Source organism: Panthera onca, chromosome B1 (genome assembly GCF_046562875.1).
Source record: "Panthera onca isolate mPanOnc1 chromosome B1, mPanOnc1 haplotype 2, whole genome shotgun sequence".
NCBI classification, from domain to species: Eukaryota; Metazoa; Chordata; class Mammalia; order Carnivora; family Felidae; genus Panthera; species Panthera onca.
The window spans coordinates 123,149,558-123,169,053 of NC_138342.1; the positions used below are offsets into that span (position 1 = coordinate 123,149,558).

Sequence of the window (19,496 nt, forward strand, 5' to 3'; positions counted from 1 at the left end):
GTGCTGTAAAGTGAGACTGTGGCAGCAAGTCAGCCATTTCACTACTCCATATGACATTTACTGAAAACTAACTACATGCAATGCAGTGTTAAATGAAAATCAGAAATGAATATTGGCCCCTGTCCTCCAATGCTCCCCACTTTACAGTTACAATTTATAGCCAATTTCCCAAACTGCCTTTGTGACAAATGGCACATTTAAAACTGTAAGCAACAAGTTTTTAAAATGTTAACACACAAAACACAAAATTTAAACTCAAACTGCTGTTTCATAAGATCTAAACAAATCCATTTCCTACTAAGAGGCAGTATTTTTGACTGTATTTATAAACACACAGGGCCATTTAGAATTCCTCATGATTTAAGCTAAATGGAAGAGACCGTAAATGTCTTAGTTGAAGAGTAGTACATACTTCTTTCCAAGTTCTTCAACCAAAACTGGCCCATTCTCAGAGTGAACCCCTTGAAAGTCTGCATTAGAAAATTTTCCATTGTGATCCAACCTAACCTGTTGAACAATTCCAGAAAGAAGAAATCAGTCACCTGCTTCCTTTGCGTTAATGATCACCTTTTAAATTTTTATCATTTTCAATTAGAGAGATGACGACTATACACTGTTAAAAACAAAACCAAGTTCAAAAGGGTACACCATAAATAATACTTCTCTGACCTCCCAGGCCTCTGTAGCTCTAGCTAAAATAAAGACTTTTCTTTGTTTACACTTCCTAAATTTTATGAACTGTTTTTGCAAGTAATTCAGGGAGAAGCAAGAGCACAGTCTATCAAGGCTCCAAACAAGAGGCAGCATGTCCTGGTTCTGAACAAAGGACTATAGCACTGCACACACCAGGATTCTAGGCCCATCTTTTTTGTACTTACCAGCAATATGACCTTTGGCAAGATACTTATGCTTCAGTGTCCTCCCATGCAAAATGGAGCTAATAATAGTACCTACATCACTCATGGAGATGGAATGAGGCACATAGGATATACAGAATGGACACTAACTGCAACTTTGCACACAGCAACCACTCTATAAATGAGAGCAACTATTATTTTAATTACTACTGTCTTCTTACTTTTCCAATATTGACAATGTATAACTGAGACCTTTTTGCCCTCTAAAAATAGATCCATCCCATGTTATCTAATATACAACTGTATTACCCAATGGCAATCTGTGACCAGAGAAAGCCTTTCAGTTTCCTCCTATAGTCAAACGACACTCAATGAACAGGGCTGATCACTGCACTAAAGCCCAATGTACAGCAGCTTCAACTTAACCTACTTTTTTTTTTTAACTAGATCAAAATCCTAAAGCTGAGGTTTCATTATTCATTAAGCACAAAAGGACCCTTTGCCTTCCTCTCTTCAAGAGTCTAACAATAAAACAGATCTTTCTGAAGTTAATTTGTACCAAAAACTTAAACTACATCTTATATGCTTGAGTATAAATGCACCTTTGAGTCATAGCAAAACAGTTTCCAAACAGATTTCAATTAAATTTTACCTGAGTGAAATAGTCTAGTAGATATAGAAATAAAATACTCTAAAAAAAAAAAGCAAGTATCTGCTTAGCATCTACTTTACAAACGGCATGTATTTTACTAAAACCAACTGCAACCTCAAAGGAAATATGCATGATTTAAAACAATGAGTAACAGTTTTAGTGATGCAGCATAAGATAAGCATTCTTCTCTGTTAAGGAGGAGTGAGAAGGGAAGGAGGAGCCCTAAGCCCTAGATTTATTCTTTTGGTTTTTTCCAAATCACTGTAACAAAAAATTCCACAATTCTGTTCTGTGATTATACCACATTTCTGACAACTCCGTAAGGAAGAACCTAAATGAATCATATCTTCTTCTTCCACTTTCAAATACCTCAGAATCAGAACACTTTTACAACTTCTTAAGATAGATGGTCTTTGATGCTGGTAATCCTGGTCAACTGGCTTTTTACAAACTACTTTACCACACAGGAAATGAGTGTTACCTCTACAAGGAAAAATGTTTGTCAATGGCTATTTTAAAGTAGTTTGTAAAAGGCAACACTTCAGTGAAAACCATTTTTTTTACGAACATTATCTCCAAATAGTATTTGGTTATTTCTATCACCAAATAGTATACAGGTTATTTCTGTCTTGGAATTAGTATTTTTTCATAAACAAAAACAGTAAAGGAACCTTGGAAATTACCCAGAGTTTCTCCAGCCTTGGCATTACTGACACTAGACTGGACAAGCATTTGTTGGGGGCTTGGGGGGATGCCCTGTGCACTGTAGGATGTTTGGCAGTATCCCTGGCCTCTACCCAGATGTCAGTAGCACCTCCCCAGTTGTGGGACTACAAAAATTGTCTTCGAACATTATCAAATGCACAGTGAGGATTGCAAATTCACTCTAAGTTAAGAACTGATATAATCCAAATTTCCCCTTTTCCAATCCGCTACTTAAATCCAGAGCAATAGTTTATTCAAAGTAAATGGCATGTTTTCACTCATATGTGGATCTTGAGAAACTTAACAGAAGACCATGGGGGAAAAGGGGGGGGGGGGGGGGAGTTACAGAGGGAGGGAAGCAAACCATAAGAGACTCTTAAATACACAGAACAAACTGAGGGTTAATGGGGGGGTGGGGGAGAGGGGAAAGTGGGTGATGGGCAGAGGAGGGCACTTGCTGGGATGGGCACTGGGTATTGTATGGAAGTCAATTTGACAATAAATTATATTAAAAAAAAAAAGTCAATGCCAAAACTTCCTTACTATTCACTCTTTTCTCAGTCTAACATAAAACCATTATGTATCTATCAAAATCTTCCCGGATGACTTCCATAAAACTGACCTGTAATGTCAAGTTCAAATCAATTTTGGTAATTTGCCAACTGTAATGAAACTATCTAAAAATCTAAAGTGCTATTGCTGCTTCTTTCAAACAAGTAATATCAAAGACTGACATTGTTCTTAAAGATCATGTGATGGGACACCATCGACATACACACAATTTTTATAACGTATTCTAATGGATCAAAAAGCTAAATATTTACAACTATTAAAATGAGTATATGATAAAATATCTTCTAAAGTCTCCAATTAACAACACATCAAACTTGAGCTGTTTTCTTAGATCCTATTAGAATAAAATAAGATTTCAAGTAAAACCTTTTCTTCCTCTACATAATCACTTACTTGGCATTTATCTCCAACTTCATACTGTAAGCCAGCAGCAATGGAATAATCACGTTTTTGTTGAGCTGTAAACAATATCAGAATATCAAGTTGACTTATTTTCAAATGCCACAAAGCAAATTTATGGAAAATACACAGATTTTTTTAACTCACCTTGCTTAGACTTCAGCCAAATTTCATATTCCACATTTCTATAGACTGCTGGATTAAGTGACTTAAGAACCTTTCTTGACAAAGGAAGGCTAGGAGAGTTCCCATTGTTTTTCGGGTGCTAAACAAAGTGAGGAAGTCCAATCAACACTGAAATGCTTTTAAAACACTTTTGAGATACGTACAAGAGTAAAATCAAATAAAGAAGAAAACTTACAAATTTAGGAAGCCTTATTACACTTTGTCAACTTCAATTTAAATTTAAAAAGATTTTTAATTAAAAAATAAAAAATAAACTAGGAAGCCACCAAAATTTTTCTCACAGTCAGATGATCCTGACTCCACTGAAAATGTTTAAAAAAATTAAGACTAAATTCATGTACTTATATGGAAGAACTAGTTAAAACCATTAAGAAAAATACCTGATCACTTGACAAAGGTTTAACTCCATTCACATCATTAGCGGTGGTAGTTTTACTCCTACAAAGAAAGAAATATAACTGTAATTAAAAGTACAAAAGTATGTTTATGCAATTAACATATCCTAACCTCATATAAACATCTCCAAAAGTCACAGTTATGTTCCAAAAAGTTAAAGCTATATTCCAGTGAGCTCCTAAAAAGTCTCAGTATAAAGGTGTATTTATACACATACATACGTATGTGTGTATGTATAGAAGATATAAGTCAAAAAGTTTTTTATCAGTAGTTCTTTTTTTTAAATATTTATTTTTGAGAGAGAGACAGAGACAGCACACAAGCGAGCAGGGGACAGGCAGGGAGACAAAATCTGAAACAGGATGTAAGCTCTGAGCTGTCAGCACAGAACCCTATGTGCCCATGCGAACTGTGAGATTATGACCTGAGGCCAAAGTCAGATGCTTAACCAACTGAGTCACCACGGTGCTCCTCAGTAAGTCTTATTGTATGGCTCAATCAAAAAAACAGAAACAAACAAAAAACTGTTAAATTTAGGTGCATAAAAAAGTTCAGTTTATAAAACATTCAATGTAAAAATGTCCTTTTAATATACAGATGAGGCTCCATTAAACAAAATACTCCACAGTAATCTAATGAGAGCAGACACAAACTAAATTCAGTAATCAGTGTGTTAAATGCTGATAAGTGCTATCTATGGGGTGGGGTGGGGGCCAGGTAGCAGAAGTGATAGTGTTGACACAGGCTCAAATAATAAAAATTAAATAAAAATAATAAAAAATGACTTGCTGAGATGCCTTTTTGAATAAAGAATTAAAGGTGATGAGACAGCAAATCATATGGCTATTTAGTATTCCAAGCAGTATTCCAAGCTGTTTCAGGAGAACAGCAAGTGGAAAGACCCTAAGGTGGCGAAGAGACTGGCAAAGCTGGAATATAGTGATGGCAGGTCAAACGGCAGATGAGACGAGAAACTACTTACAGTCTTCTGTCCTACATTTCCTCCTTAGTAAATCAATCTCTAGTCTTCAGAACAATCTCCAAATGTATGCCCTCAGCAATATTTAAGAGACCCCAAGCATCTTCAGTCTAGACTAAAAAAAAAAAATCACCGACAATTTCCACTACTTCAGGACTAACCAACACGAATGTGAAAAGAATCCAGGCACAAGAGTATAGTGACATCCTTGGTCTTTCCTCCTTATTACCAAGCTATGCCAATCCAATCTATGCCACAATTATGTGGCATTCTTCTTTAATTGAAGCCTTGTCCTCCTTAAGTCAGACATAATACAAATAAAAAACTATTAGCAATGCAACAAAAAGTTAATTTAAAAAAGGCTTCCATGTTCCAAGGGCTACCCTAGCACAGTATAAAAACATTGTGCATTACAATAATCACACCTTTTCTTGTAAACTCCAACATACTACCCTTAACTCCATACTTCATCTAATTCATCTGCCATATCAGACCCAACTGTTGCTAAAACTATTAGCAGCAACCAAAGGGCATGTGCCGAAGTCCCTAAGTCCCTCCACACCAACCACAAACAATAAGTTATAACAAGCTAGTCATTCTCTCCCTCAACTTCCCCTATGTTCAATGGCACATCCTAATCAGACAGCTGTTACGTTAAATGACAGAGCAGAACTTCCATCTGTTCAAGTTAATTAGCCTATTCTAAAATTAAATTTACCATAGCAGACACAGATTCTAACATCATTTCCCTCTTACAAAGAAATGGTAGTCAATCAAGTTTTCCGACAAGAATCAGAAAAACATAATTCAACAAATGCCTGGAATTTCAGATAAAAGGGATATATTTTAAGGGGTGCCAGGGTGGCTCAGTCGGTTAAGCATCGACTCTTTAATTTCGGCTCAGGTCATGATCTCAGGATTTGTGAGATCAAGCCCTGTATCAGGCTCTGCACTGACAGCATGGAGCCTGCTCGAGATTTTCTCTCTCCCTCTCTCTCTGCCCCTCCCCTGCTCATGCACATACTCACTCTCTCTCAAAATAAATAAATGTAAAAGAAAAAAAAAACAAGATATATATAAGTATTTAATGAAGAATTAGATATCCTAAGTCATAATTTCATTTATTTCTCTAGTTTTACAGTATATAACACCAAATAGGATTTTTTTTTTTTTTTTTTTAATATTTTTTTTTTTTTTTATTTTATTTATTTTTGGGACAGAGAGAGACAGAGCATGAACGGGGGAGGGGCAGAGAGAGAGAGGGAGACACAGAATCGGAAACAGGCTCCAGGCTCCGAGCCATCAGCCCAGCGCCTGACGCGGGGCTCAGAGCCTGACGCGGGGCTCGAACTCACGGACCGTGAGATCGTGACCTGGCTGAAGTCGGACGCTTAACCGACTGCGCCACCCAGGCGCCCCAGGATTTTTTTTTTTAACATTTATTTATTCTTGAGAGACAGAGAGTGAGCATGAGCAAGGGAGGGGCAGAGAGAGCCAAAGCAGGTTCTAGGCTGTGAGCACAAAGCCCAATATGGGGCCCAAACTCATGAACCATGAGATCATGACCTGAGCCAAAATCAAGAGTCAGCCACTTAACCGACTGAGCCACCCAGGCACTCCCCCGGCACCGCCTTTTTTTTTCTCTTTTTCAAGTAGGATACCTTCATACTCTCGCATACTAGGAATAATATATTTTTAGCTCTACTAGGAATTGAATACAATAGGTTCTTATAAAATACACAGTAAATGTCTTAATATTGTCGATAAAAACTAATGAATGTTGAACACGGTATCTAGCAATTATGCTATACACTTTACACATTATTTCATTTAATTCTTACAAATTCCCTCCTTCAAGGAAATACTAATATATCCTAATTATATAGCTATAGAATTAGGACGTGCTAGTGAATTTAAGTAACTTGCCCGAGGTCTAGTTAGTTGGCAGGAAACCAGGACTGAAACCAGGTTTGGCTGTCCACAGCCCCAAGCTTTTAATCACTACCCTAATATATCCCATCATCCTGCATGGAAAAAAACACACCTCAGAGACTCCAAGTTAAAAGATGCTTGTTCACCCCTCTTTCTCTCTCCTCCCCCCGCTCATGCTCTCTCTTAAAAATAAACGTTAAAAAAAAAATTTCTTTTAATAAAAAAAAAAAGGGGGGGGGCACTGGGTGGCTCAGTGGGTTAAGCATTCAACTCCGGCTCAGGTCATGATCTCGTGGTCCTTGAGTTCAAGCCCCACGTCGGGCTCTGTGCTGACAGCTCAGAGCCTGGAGGCTGTTTCAAATTCTGTGTCTCCCTCTTTCTCTCTCCTCCCTGGCTCATGCTCTCTCTTCTCAAAAATAAATAAATGTTTAAAAAAAAAAAAAAAACAGATGCTTGTTCACAACCTAAACAGAGGTATTATTCAGAGCTGTTCACATACTTATACCCCAACTTGGGACCTTTATTATCCAAAAAAGAAAAAGGCATTAGAATCTAAGTTAAAAAAACAATAAAAGAAAGTCAAGGAGGGGAGCTTGGGTGGCTCAGTCAGTTAAGGTCCTGGATGACCTCACAGTTTGTGAATTCGAGCCCCATGTCAGGCTCCACACTGACAGCACAGAGCCTACTTGGGATTCTCTCTCTCCCTCTCTTTGCTCCTCCCCTGCTCTCTCTCTCAAAATAAATAAATAAATATTTTTTTTAAATATGCTAAAGAAAGTCAAGGAAATAAAAAAATGGCTCTTTTGCATCACTGGATACGTAAACAATTACCCGGTTAACCTTAAAATTTTACATTACACACACTATAAATCTATTCTACACATATACATCTAGATTATGTAGAAATAAAGCCTAGCAACCAAAACATCAACTTCAAAAACAATCCCGTAATAGAAATTAGATAAAATCAGTGGCAGGAAAAAAGAAACTGGGACTGCAGGCTGCTGTATTTCAGGAATACCATTCATAATATCTCTATATGAGAGGCAAATCCATGCAGAAACATTCGTTGAACTGTTTCTTTGTATGGCACTATAAAGACATTTTAGGACTTAAATTCATTCTTACTTGCAACTGTCATCCTCTGAATCTGATACTTCACTGTTGTTTTCATCAGCTACTTCAGAGGTGTCTAGCCCCATCAAAATTTTACTAACATCAGTTTTAAACACCTTTTCATACAGCAATTCATAAAGGAGAGCTGCAATTAATAAGAGAAATATTATGCAACACTAATTTTATGTTTTAACATAAAATTGACAATGTCCATTGCCCAGGTCTCTAAAACCCTAACTATGCACCTGTCACACTTTATGATTAATAACACAATTTAATCAGGAAGTTACCTAGAGAGCAACTAGAATTTCTGTGCTATTAATTCAAAATCATTACATAAGATACTGCCATTTTTAAAACAACACAAAAGGGTATCATAACTGTAAAACAAATATGACAATAAAAGCTAAACATGCATACTGAGCAACTGCTACATTCCATGCACTGTGTGAAGCCTCTATGTATGGTCATATTTAATAGCCCAGCAGTCAAGTGTTATTATTGTAACTGTACAGGTGAGGAAACTTGAGAATATGAGATGTCACACAACGTGCCCAACCTTAAGAGACTCAGATACTGGATAGAAAACATTTCACAAGGGACTCAAAAAATGTATTCTCAGCAGTCACTGAAGTAAAGAACTATATTCAGACAACTTTTTTGCTTTTAAAAAAACCCTCCAGGAACCATTGAAATATTTATTACCAAATACTTAAAAACAAATTACATATGGCATTTAGGACTCTCATTTGGTTATATCGCAGTGATCTTTATGAAATTAAAAATTCATCAACAGGTGCCCACCCTTTAAATGAGTCCCCAAAAAGACCACTTTCTCACAGATCACCTTTCTTCCGCCCCTGATTATCATTCAAACCACAGGCACTGACAAGTACAGGTAAGGTAGGCTCCAGGAGCTATCCTTCCTAAAGCTGAAATGTTTAAAGTTTAACCAGCTGGAAGAGAAGCACACAGCCCAAGATACAAATAAACTTTCGTATCTCAAAACAGATCAATCAATTTAAAAAACTGCACTACACATATCTTTACTGGTCACGACTAGCTTAAGAACAGAGGAAAGAGCTGCTATAGGCCCAGCATTGCTGCTCTGTGTGAGGTGCACTTCATCAGATAGATGGATAAAGGAAATAAAGGTAAGAAGAAGAAAGAAACTACTAAAGCGGTGACTCTCCACTGGGGAAGGAGAGGGGATTTTATCCTCCTAGGAAATACCTGGCAAAATCTGGACAGATTTCTTTGCTTGTCGCAATGGGAAAGAGAACTCTCTACACAGCATGTGCCAAGGACACTACTAAACATCTCATAATGCACACAACAGCTCCGACAGAGTTATCTGACCCAAAATGTCAATAGTGCCAAGGTTAAGAAACCCTGCTTGCTCTAGAGCCAAAACAATCAAATGCTTGATTTGTTCACTTAGATTTTCAAGGTCTACACTAACAACTTTAAAAATGCATACAAATCCTTATTACTGAAATGAAAGACTGCAAGAAAGAAAGAACTTCCTATTTACAGGTTGAACTCAAGCTACTAGCTCCATTTTTTCCTAGTCAAACAAGTTTTTAATAAAATATTAACATTTTTGCTAACCTGAGATTCTTCGTGTATCTTTTTATACAACAAAACAGAGTATATTTTCTTTGACTTGTCTGCATTGACTAGATAGCCTACAAATATAACCCAATACAAGCACAAGGATGATACTTACATTGACACATTGCAGAGTTCTCTTTATATTTTATGGGATAGACAATATCATAATGATTTCCATTTGAAAAACACAGTAATACCTGAAAGGGAAAAATTAAAGACATCTTTTAGCCCTTCATATAGGACACTTACATAGCAACTTATACCTCCAATTTCTCTTACTAGTAAATAATTTCCAAATAGAAGATGATTATTTTAGAAGCAACCTAAAGCTCCAAGTTGGTCAATTATGGTACATCCAATGCTGAAATGTTACACAGCCATTAAATTAATAAGTTCTTAATCATGGGGAAATGCTTATAGGATACAAAAACTGGACACAATACATGAAAACAACATGATTTCAACTATTTAAAAAGACCATTAAAAGACTGTAAGAAATATTAAATACTCCAAAACCGTATTAAAATGCTTACCTCTAAGAGGCACAATCAAAAGTTCAATTTTTCTGATGTTTTACAGTTTTTTTCTTTTAATGTTTATTTATTCTTGAGAGAGTGAGCAAGCAAGAGTAGGGGAGGGGCAGACAGAGAGGAAGACAGAGGATCTGAAGCAGACTCTGCACTGACAGCAGCAAGCCTGATGCAGGGCCCAAACTCACAAGCCAGGAGATCATGACCTGAGCCAAAGTCAGACACTTAACTGACAGCCACCCAGGCACCCTGATGCTTTACAGTTTTAAATGCTTTCTAGTCAACTACTCACACAAGGAGAAATACACACTGATTTTGATTAGATTATGTCATGATCCAAAACTTGGATTGGAAAGGCCAAATCCAGAGCCAAGAAACTCCGAAGTCCTTTTTAAAAAGGCAGCATTTCGCTCAATTCTCCTCCGCCTTACCACCATTAGCATGATGACAAAACACTTCAACTTGGCTTGGATGATTCCAAAACAGGTAATTAAAACAAAGTTCTTTTAATAATGAACCAATTGAGGTTTTCTTCTTTCTAGGCTCACATAAATTTTCAGTTGTTTCCAGTCTGTGACTAGATATTAACATGTAGGCCAGTAAATTATCTTTATAATCAAAAATAAATCACTATTATCCAAGTATTTCTGGATGCAATGGCAGAACCTACTTTCACAAGTTATTTTACTACTTAATGTTTATACTGATGCAAAACAGTCTAGTTAATCATATACACTAGTATTGCAATGTTTTTTCCTCTAGTGAAATGTTAGGACACAGTTCTCCACTGTGATTTCTGGGGTAAATCAAATACAAAATATGATTCAGTAATGACTAACAGGAACTTTTAAAAATTATCATAAACTTCATAAAAAACATTTCAAGAAGTCACTTTAAAATTTTAGCTTACAAGGTCAAGGTGGCAAGTGATTCTTTTACTTAAATCCTTTAGAAACACTTAGAAAAATTCTTACCTTTTCAGGAAAATTATTTTCAGTTACTTGTGAAGGAGAAACATTTGGTTCCCGATAAATTATAAAATCTTTCCTGAAAATAAAATTTAGCAATTACTTCTGAGGGAATGTATTTCATGATTTGAGATTTAAGTATTCATTTATTCATTCATTCATTCATTCATTCAAGAGCCTAATATGTGCTAAGGCACATATGTGCTCCAGGCATTGGAGATGGAGCAATAAATAAAAGATAGTAATAGAATAACTAAGTTGTAAGGTACCTATATAAAAGTATCTTTTTAAAAAATAAAACTTCAAATATAATTTGCATATATGTTATCTTTAAATATAATTCTAAAAGGAGTCTTCAAAATTACAAAAACTGTGAAGACAAAATTTTATACAGAAATTTCAAAAAGGAAAAAAATAAAGCATTCACCTGCTCCTCTACTAGACAGAAGTAGTAAAATAGTAACATGATTTTTTGCCTCAGTACTAGTGGCCATTTGATGCTACTGGCCCTGAGAAAGTAGGAAATCATTCCTCTATAAAGTTGATAAGTGGTATCGTTTACAGGCCTGGAAAAATGTATTTCTTTCCAAAAATATTTTGAGAATTAAAATTTCTAAACACTGACATATTTAATGTCAAAATCTTATTGAGACAATTTAAAAAACTTTAGAAAAGATGCTTCACAACCAAGCTTTGCTATTTTAACTATTTTAGTACAACGGAATATACTAATTTCCCACTGACTTTATTTTTGTTTACTTATGTTACTATAAGGTTTACCTGTACATAAGAGAAAGGGCACTTATTTCCACTTGTCCAACCCATTCCTACATTGAAGAAAAAAAGTTGGCACTTAGGTTATCTCATACTTTTTACAACACATATGCCTCTATGTAATACCTTAATATGTACCTTTATACGATATATCTAATAAGCTGGAAAAGCTCATTAATATTAGTCTTATGAATACTATGAACACATTTATATAAAACAAACTTTACGTATGTAACTAAAAAGTTACTTAAGAAAACAGCCCAAGTCTCTGTTGTAAAAATCCTTAGTAACACAGGGTAAAAGGATAGTTCGTATTGGTGTAATAAGACCGTAAAATGGCATCTCTACATGGAGCACCTGCTGACAAGAACTATGTCCTCTAACCTAGCACCCAAGACAGAGCTTGGAACGTGTATGGGCCCAGAAAATGAGATGTTGAGTAAAAGCAGAACTCAAGAATCAGAAAGGATAAAAAGGAGAAGGTTTTCAGGGTGACAGAGAACAGTGTCCTAGCAATCTTTCTGAAATGATTTAAAATTCTACAGCCCTAAATGAGTCATTTTTTTTAAGTCTTTAAGCCTTTTAGAAGGAAATGGACAGTATATATCAAAATTTTAAATATCCATATACTCTTTGACCCAGCAATTCAAATTCTGTAAACCTATCCTAAACAGGTATTTCATATGTTCACAAAAGTATAAAGAAGGATGTTCACTGTAGCTATTTGTAATAGTTTAAAAAAAATTTTTTTTTAAAGAAAGCCCCAATATTCCACTAGTAGGAAAGGAGAAATCGAACAATTTATGGTTCATCCACACAATGTATGGAACACCATGCAGTCAGGTATACACATATGAACTGACTTTATACTATGAAGTATAAAAACTAAGTCACGGTTAAAAACAATACAAAACAAACAAACACCTATTGTGTAAAAGAAAGAAACTGCTATGTTTAGTATATGTATGTGTATGTGTATGAGAACTGGAAGGGTACATCCTAAACTGACAACGGAGACAGGGAATTCAAGATCAAGGAAAATGAAGGACTTTCACTCTTCATTCTGTATTAAATCTTTTACCATGAGAATGTGTTTCTATACCACTTATGAAATTAGTAAAGACTTAAAACCAGGACTCACTAAAGATAATGAGCTGAGCTACAATAAGTGAATGCAGCCACGTTTTCCTTTAAAGAAACCTGACATAAGATTTTAAACACTGTTTTCATCTCAAACAAAGATAATCTTCCCCCCAGAGATTTTTCATTTTAATAGTTCTTAAAAGTTGGCTTTGGTTTTCAAAATGAAACGGGTGCCATATATTAAAATAGACTTCTTAAAATAGGCCTCTACCTAACAATCAGAGCTTCCCATAAGCGGCTACAAGTGACACTCTCTGGTGTAGAGGAGATCCTTCACTCAGACCAGTTTGCTTAAATCACAAACACAAGCTACATCTACTTCATGCAAAAGATGTTACCATCACTTCTAAAAATGGAACATTATTCTACTAGTGTCAACAAAATACTACCTCTCAAATAATGTACCATTTCATAAGTACTTAATCTTCAGAATAAATTCTGTTGTAGTCTGGTTAAGTAAACAATGGCTATCATAATATTCTGTCTTCTCTAACCAGGGTCAACTTTAAATTATAAAATGTATCTATGTTCTACCATTGTATTCTACCTTAAGGCTATAATTTTATTTACTCAGCACTTCTTATGATGTTTAATATACTTCCTTATTGTGGGTGACAGTAAAGCATTTCTGCAAAATCTGTTTTAACCATAATGAACCATATTCAAAAACATAAAAACATTAAAAAAAACTTTTGTTCCTAAGGATGCCATTAAGAAAATGAAAAGATAAAGTCAGAAATTGGAAGAAAATATTTGAAAGATACATTTCCAATTACAGAACTCTATCCAGGTTAAAGAACTCTTACAATTTGATAAAACCAGCAACGTTAACAAAAGATGGTCAAAATCTATGAACAGACATTTCACCAAGATAAATGGATGGCAAATAAGCACATGAAAAGATATTCGACATCAGAGAAATACACAACCACTAGAACAGCTACAATTTCAAAGGCTGACAAGACTGAATGTTCAAAGATGTAGAGCAGTTGGAATTTTTGTATACTGCCAATGAGGAAGCAAAATGGCAGAGCCACTTTGAAAAAGGTTTTTCAGTTTCTCATTAAGTTAAACATACATTTACCATATGACCCAGCAATTCCACTCCTGTGTGTTAATCCAAGAGAAAAGAAAATATATGTCCACACAAAGACTTCTATTATAAGCAAATGTTCTTAGCAGCTTTAATCATGAAACAGCCTAAAACTGGAAAGAACCCAAATATCCCATCAACTGACAAATACATGGATGTGCAAATTGCAGTACTCCGTATAACAAATGACCACTCATCAATAAAAAGGAACAAACTACTGACAGATCCAACAACACGGATGAACAGATGAACGTCAAGGTGTCTTCCATAATGTAACAGGAGCCAGATACAGAAACTACAGATACTACAAACTGTACCATTCCATTTATATAGTCTAGAAAAAGCAAAACTTACAAAACAGGTCAGTGGTTGACAAGAGCCAGAAGGTGGGGGAAAGGGGATTAAGTGCAAAAGGACATAGGGAACTTTGCGAAGTGATAGAAATGTCCCATGTGTGTCTGTAGTGGTGGCTACACAACACCTGTGAAATCTCATCAAATTATACACTACTTCAAATTGGTGCATTTCACTGTATGTCAATTTTACCTCCATAAAACTGACAAAAATATATTCTTGCAAAAAGTTTGAGGCATTTTTCAAAATGCTTCACTTGTTTATTAAGCAAAAGCATAAAGATGCCTTCTCTGAGAACTGGACGAAACATAACAGTTTATCAACTGTATTTCTCTTCATTTCATACATCCTAAGTATTGGGGAAAGAGAAAAACAAAGACATAAATATCTTTTTCTAATAAAGAAGCACAAACATCTGTTCAGAAAGTACATGTAAAACATCTGGGGAAGAAACCTGAGCAGACTGGGGAGAGCAAAGTGCCATAAAAATAAAAAAGCTGGCCAGCCAGCACCTTGGGAAAGAGGCACTTGTCCCACGAGCTCAAAAGCACAGCGACTTCCCTCCTTCCTCTCACACAGACTCCTAAATCAGTCTCAGTTCAGTTCACACTACCTTATTTCCTCCCTTTATCCCCTCTCTCCATTCTCATCTGGTCCATTCTTTCTCAGAACCTCTTAGCTTGATAGCCTAAATTGCTACACAAAAATTACCCTAACATTACACTGTGGGATTTTTCTTGAGTAAAAAGTTAATAAATGGGGGGGGGGGGGGGGGGGGGGGGGGCATGACACTTGGATGGCTCAGTCAGTAGAGCGTGCAACTCCCAATCTCCAGGTCATCAGTTCAAGTCTCACGTTGGGTGTAGAACTTACTTTAAAAAGAAAAAAAAAAAAAAAAGCAACAGGGTGCCTGGGTGGCTCAGTCAGTTAAGCGTCTGACTCTTGATTTCGAAGCAGGTCTTGATCTCACAGTTCGTGAGATGGAGCCCCACGTCAAGCTCCGTGCTAACAGCATGGAGCCTGCTTGGGATTCTCTCTTCTCTCTCTGTCCCTCATGCTCTCTCTTGAATTTGCTCTCTTTCTCGCTTTCTCAAAGTAAACGTTTAAAAAAAAGGAGGGAAAAAGTTAATAAATGGTCCTGTCATGTCCTTTATTTTCTGTAATTGGAGTAAAAATGACCAGTAACAGGACTATAAAGATAACAACATTCTGGTGTTTATCTTTCCTAAGATGTTATATATAATGCAATATGGATTTAACATTCATTCAACATACACAAACTAATCATCAGTTTGGCACCTCAAATTAAAAGTAATGATGAAAAAAATTCCAAAAGCGATAAAATATACAAATCTTTTCGAAGATGGGGCACCAGGGTGGCTCAATTGGTTGGGCAGCCGACTACAGCTCAGGTCATGATATCGCGGTCTGTGAGTTCGAGTCCCGCATTGGGCTCTGTGCTGACAGCTCAGAGCCTGGAGCCTGCTTCTGATTCTGTGCCTCTCTCTCTCACTGCCCCTTCCCTGTTTGGTCTCTGTCTCTCTCTCTCAAAAATAATAAACATTAAAAAATAAATAAATAAATCCTTTCGAAGCTTTTTTTTTGAAGAAGCAGCTTTAAAATAAAAGAAAAAAATGAAAACTTCAGGAAAATGGTTATTTGTGACTATAGAACTCAATACTGAAATCACTGAATTAAAAATGAAGTTAGATCTAGAGAAAAGGCCTTCAGAAGGTAATTGTCTCCAAAACTGGAACAATGCTATACTTCTTTTTTGACACTTCATGTACTGTGTACATTTTTCCATGTATTCAACATTTTTTTAAAAAAACATGCAATTTGTCTTCCCACCTCTCTGGTCTCATCTACCTCCAAACCATCTCTGCACAGTATTTTATCCATCCATTCAGACAGCCAACAAAGATGCCAGGCACTATTCTTGGTTCTCAACAGTGAACAAAACATACTCACTTCCTGCCTCAAAAAACTTAAAAGGTTTCCCAACACCAGATTCTCAGGCCCCCAGGCATAGACTTTGATTCAGGTCTGGAATAGTGGCTAGACAATACGTATTTTTACAACCACCTCAGGTAATTCCAAATGCAGATGGTCTATGGTTGACACTCTTGAAATGCTAGCCTAAAGCATAAGCTTCTAACTACTGAGCCTAGCACTGAATGCTCTTCTGTGATCAGCCCCACAGATGGCCCTCTGACTTCTCACTACCTCCTACCTTCACATGCTCCATACAAACTGAACTGCTTTCTGAAAGCTGCCTTGCTCACAATTTTCCCTACCCAGAAATGCCCTTAACCTTAGGCATTTTGCATCCAGCAATCTATTCAGACTTCAAATGCCAACCCACTACCTCTTGTTTTGTCTACTTCAGTAAAAATAAAAACTTGAATGCCTATAGTATCATTTCTGTACTTTTTAATGTTTTATTTATTTTTGAGAGAGAGCGAGCATGTGCACCTGGAAGCGGAAGAAGGGCAGAGAAAGAGGGGGAAAGAGGATCTGAAGCAGACTCTGCACTGACAGCAGAGAAACTCATGAATCACCAGATCATGACTTGAGCCAAAGTCAGATGCTCAACCAACTGAGCTACCCAGATGCCCCACATCTATACATATGATACATGTGCTTTCTCACTTGCGTTAGATATTTTTCCCTATTACAGGGAAACTTCTGAGAACAGCACCCAAACCTGTTACTTCTGCATTCCCAGAGTGCCTGGCAATTCTTGGCACTCAACAAGGACTCAAACTAGTGTCAGAGAACCAAATGGAGATACCAGTTGTTAATCAAACACCCTGTTCCTATATTATCCCTTTTCCTCCCTACCTAAATCCTCTTCTTAGCTTCTTCCTTTGCTAATATCATTTTAAACTCAATATAGAGATTACCTCTGGGGATGATGGAATATTCTACAGGGCATTCTATGTGGCATTTCATGGTGTTTGGATTTTTACAGGGAGAATAGTTTTGTAAGCAGAAAAAAAAATTCTTTTTAACTTCAACATGACTGAGAAGGCATGACAGTAGGATTTGGGGAAGTGCCATCCTTTTACTCTCAACAGTCTCTTCCTTCTTCTTAAGCTGATCATGGGAAATGGAACTATATAAAAGAATCTGTCTTCTCAGTGGCCTAAAGAAGCAATCAAATCTTGCACCCTGTCGATCATGCCCAATACCCGTACCAACACAGCATCCTGAAAATCATCACCAGTGTTATTATAGGTCTTTTATTCTACATTCAGATGTCATTATGACAAAGGTAAAGATAGCATGACTCTGTCCTTAGTGAGGCAACATCCAGTATACAGCTCCAACTGGCTTCCACATAAATGCTGCATAAAATGTGCAACTAAGAAATGTTTATTAAAGAAAAGTACTCACTATAACTGCTCCATACACCAGAAGATTACATTTTAATGAATTTTGAATACATTATTTGAATATATAAAAAATATACATATATTACAGAATCACTGCATACCTGTGGATTTTCCAAACGTTTTAAATACTCTTCAAATGACCCTTCTATAAACTGCAAAAATAAATAAATAAATAAGTCTATTAGAAATACATCAAAACAAAAACCTTTTCATTGTGAATTCCTGAGTTCTTACATGAACCTTGGATACGTTAGTAATGATAACAGTAATACATGTATATATATTCAACCTAATTATTAAAATACGTAAAAATCATTAAGTAAAGACCGTAAAGATACAAAAGAATTCAGAAAAGTAAACATTATCAGAAAAGATCTCCTGGACAGGATACAGCCAGGCACAGACACAATGTGGTGTGAAGAGGCACTGTGTTGGGAAGACAGGAGTCAATTAGCCAGGAGGAACAGGAAAACCTGGTGGGGACAACAGACTGAGAGAGGAACTCAACTGGACACCTGTTTATAGAGGGACTTGAGCCCAGGAAGGACTTGCAGACTGAGGGAGAAGGCAATTCAAGGTCACTGCTGGTGACATTATGAACAGAGAAACATACAAAGCAAGCACTTAGGATTATTCTGGTAATGGCCAATGCAGAGAGGAGAATTAAAGAGGGACAATATACTAGCTAAGAAATATTAGTTTACTAATATAGATATGCATACAACTCTTAGGTCAGTCATACTAAAAACAGAGATGAGAACTAATAATGCTACATATTTTGTTGAACCAACTAGGTTTTTCATTTGCTTCATGCTTTAACATAAAAAGTTTATTTAAGCTGTTATGTTTTTTGTTAGCCATCACACTAATTTAATTGAGAAATCTCCCAAAGACATTCATCTGAAATACCAAACTCAATTTTATTTAAATTATAGTCCCAGTTAATTTAACAAAGTGATACACTTAGAAACATACACTCTCCAGTCTATTAAAATCTTCTGAACACCCATTTCCTTTTTTGAGACTGATATTCTTTTATTGATGATATGCTGTCAAATGCCCCAAAAGTATCTTAAGTTTTAACACATACTTATAATAAAATAGCCACATATTTTAAATATCCCACCAACCAGAGGCTACTCTTCTGTATTAGGTAATTATTTATACTTTAGGGGAAAAAATTAAACCCACAAAACCATTTAAAGTTAGAAGAGACCTAAGTGGTGTTCTGACACAAGCCTGCATCCAATCTGAGATTCTCCTTTCTAATCAGAAAGTATCCATCTAGACTCTGACTAAACATTTTCAGTAAACAAGGCACACATCCCCCACCCTCCTTCCCATGACAGCCTTTTCCAATTTTGGCCAATAGAAATTGTTTGAAGGTACTTATTATAAAAGGAAATTAAAACTTTCCCCATTGGAACTTCCAACTTCTGATCATACCTCTTAAGACTGTAAAGGCTAAATAAATATATGCAAAGCATTTAAACAATGCCTGGCACATAGAAAGTGCTCAACCAATGACAGCAATTTCCACTACTTGTGGTCAACAGTGTTTTACACTCTGAGGCCAGTAATAATGATTAACTTGTAATTTCTTTAAAATACTTAAAGACCATTCCACTCTCCTCACCTCTCCCCGTTTTCTATCACACCCTAATACTTTTATCTAGCCTCCACACAACACCAGTTTCTTTTTGTAAGACAAGTTCTCAAATCTGATCAAGTGGGTAACTCTCCTTTCTGGAACATATTACTGTCTTTCTTATAACACGGTACCCGGAATACACTCAGAATGTCACCAGTAGTAACATTTTTCCTGAA

At 36.2% G+C, this 19,496-nt stretch overlaps 1 protein-coding gene across 1 annotated transcript in view; it reads right to left on the reverse strand.

The window, feature by feature from the left end:
* OTUD4 (OTU deubiquitinase 4) overlaps positions 1–19,496 on the reverse strand; it is a 46,820-nt gene that overhangs the window by 19,521 nt on the left and 7,803 nt on the right. The window contains exons 3-11 of the mRNA XM_060654059.3: positions 17,771–17,821; positions 11,688–11,734; positions 10,914–10,986; positions 9,525–9,606; positions 7,808–7,940; positions 3,753–3,810; positions 3,334–3,451; positions 3,181–3,245; positions 413–507 (exon numbers count right to left, since the gene is read on the reverse strand). Of these exons, the coding sequence (XP_060510042.1) occupies positions 413–507; positions 3,181–3,245; positions 3,334–3,451; positions 3,753–3,810; positions 7,808–7,940; positions 9,525–9,606; positions 10,914–10,986; positions 11,688–11,734; positions 17,771–17,821 (722 nt within the window). The remainder of the gene's footprint in view (positions 1–412; positions 508–3,180; positions 3,246–3,333; positions 3,452–3,752; positions 3,811–7,807; positions 7,941–9,524; positions 9,607–10,913; positions 10,987–11,687; positions 11,735–17,770; positions 17,822–19,496) is intronic.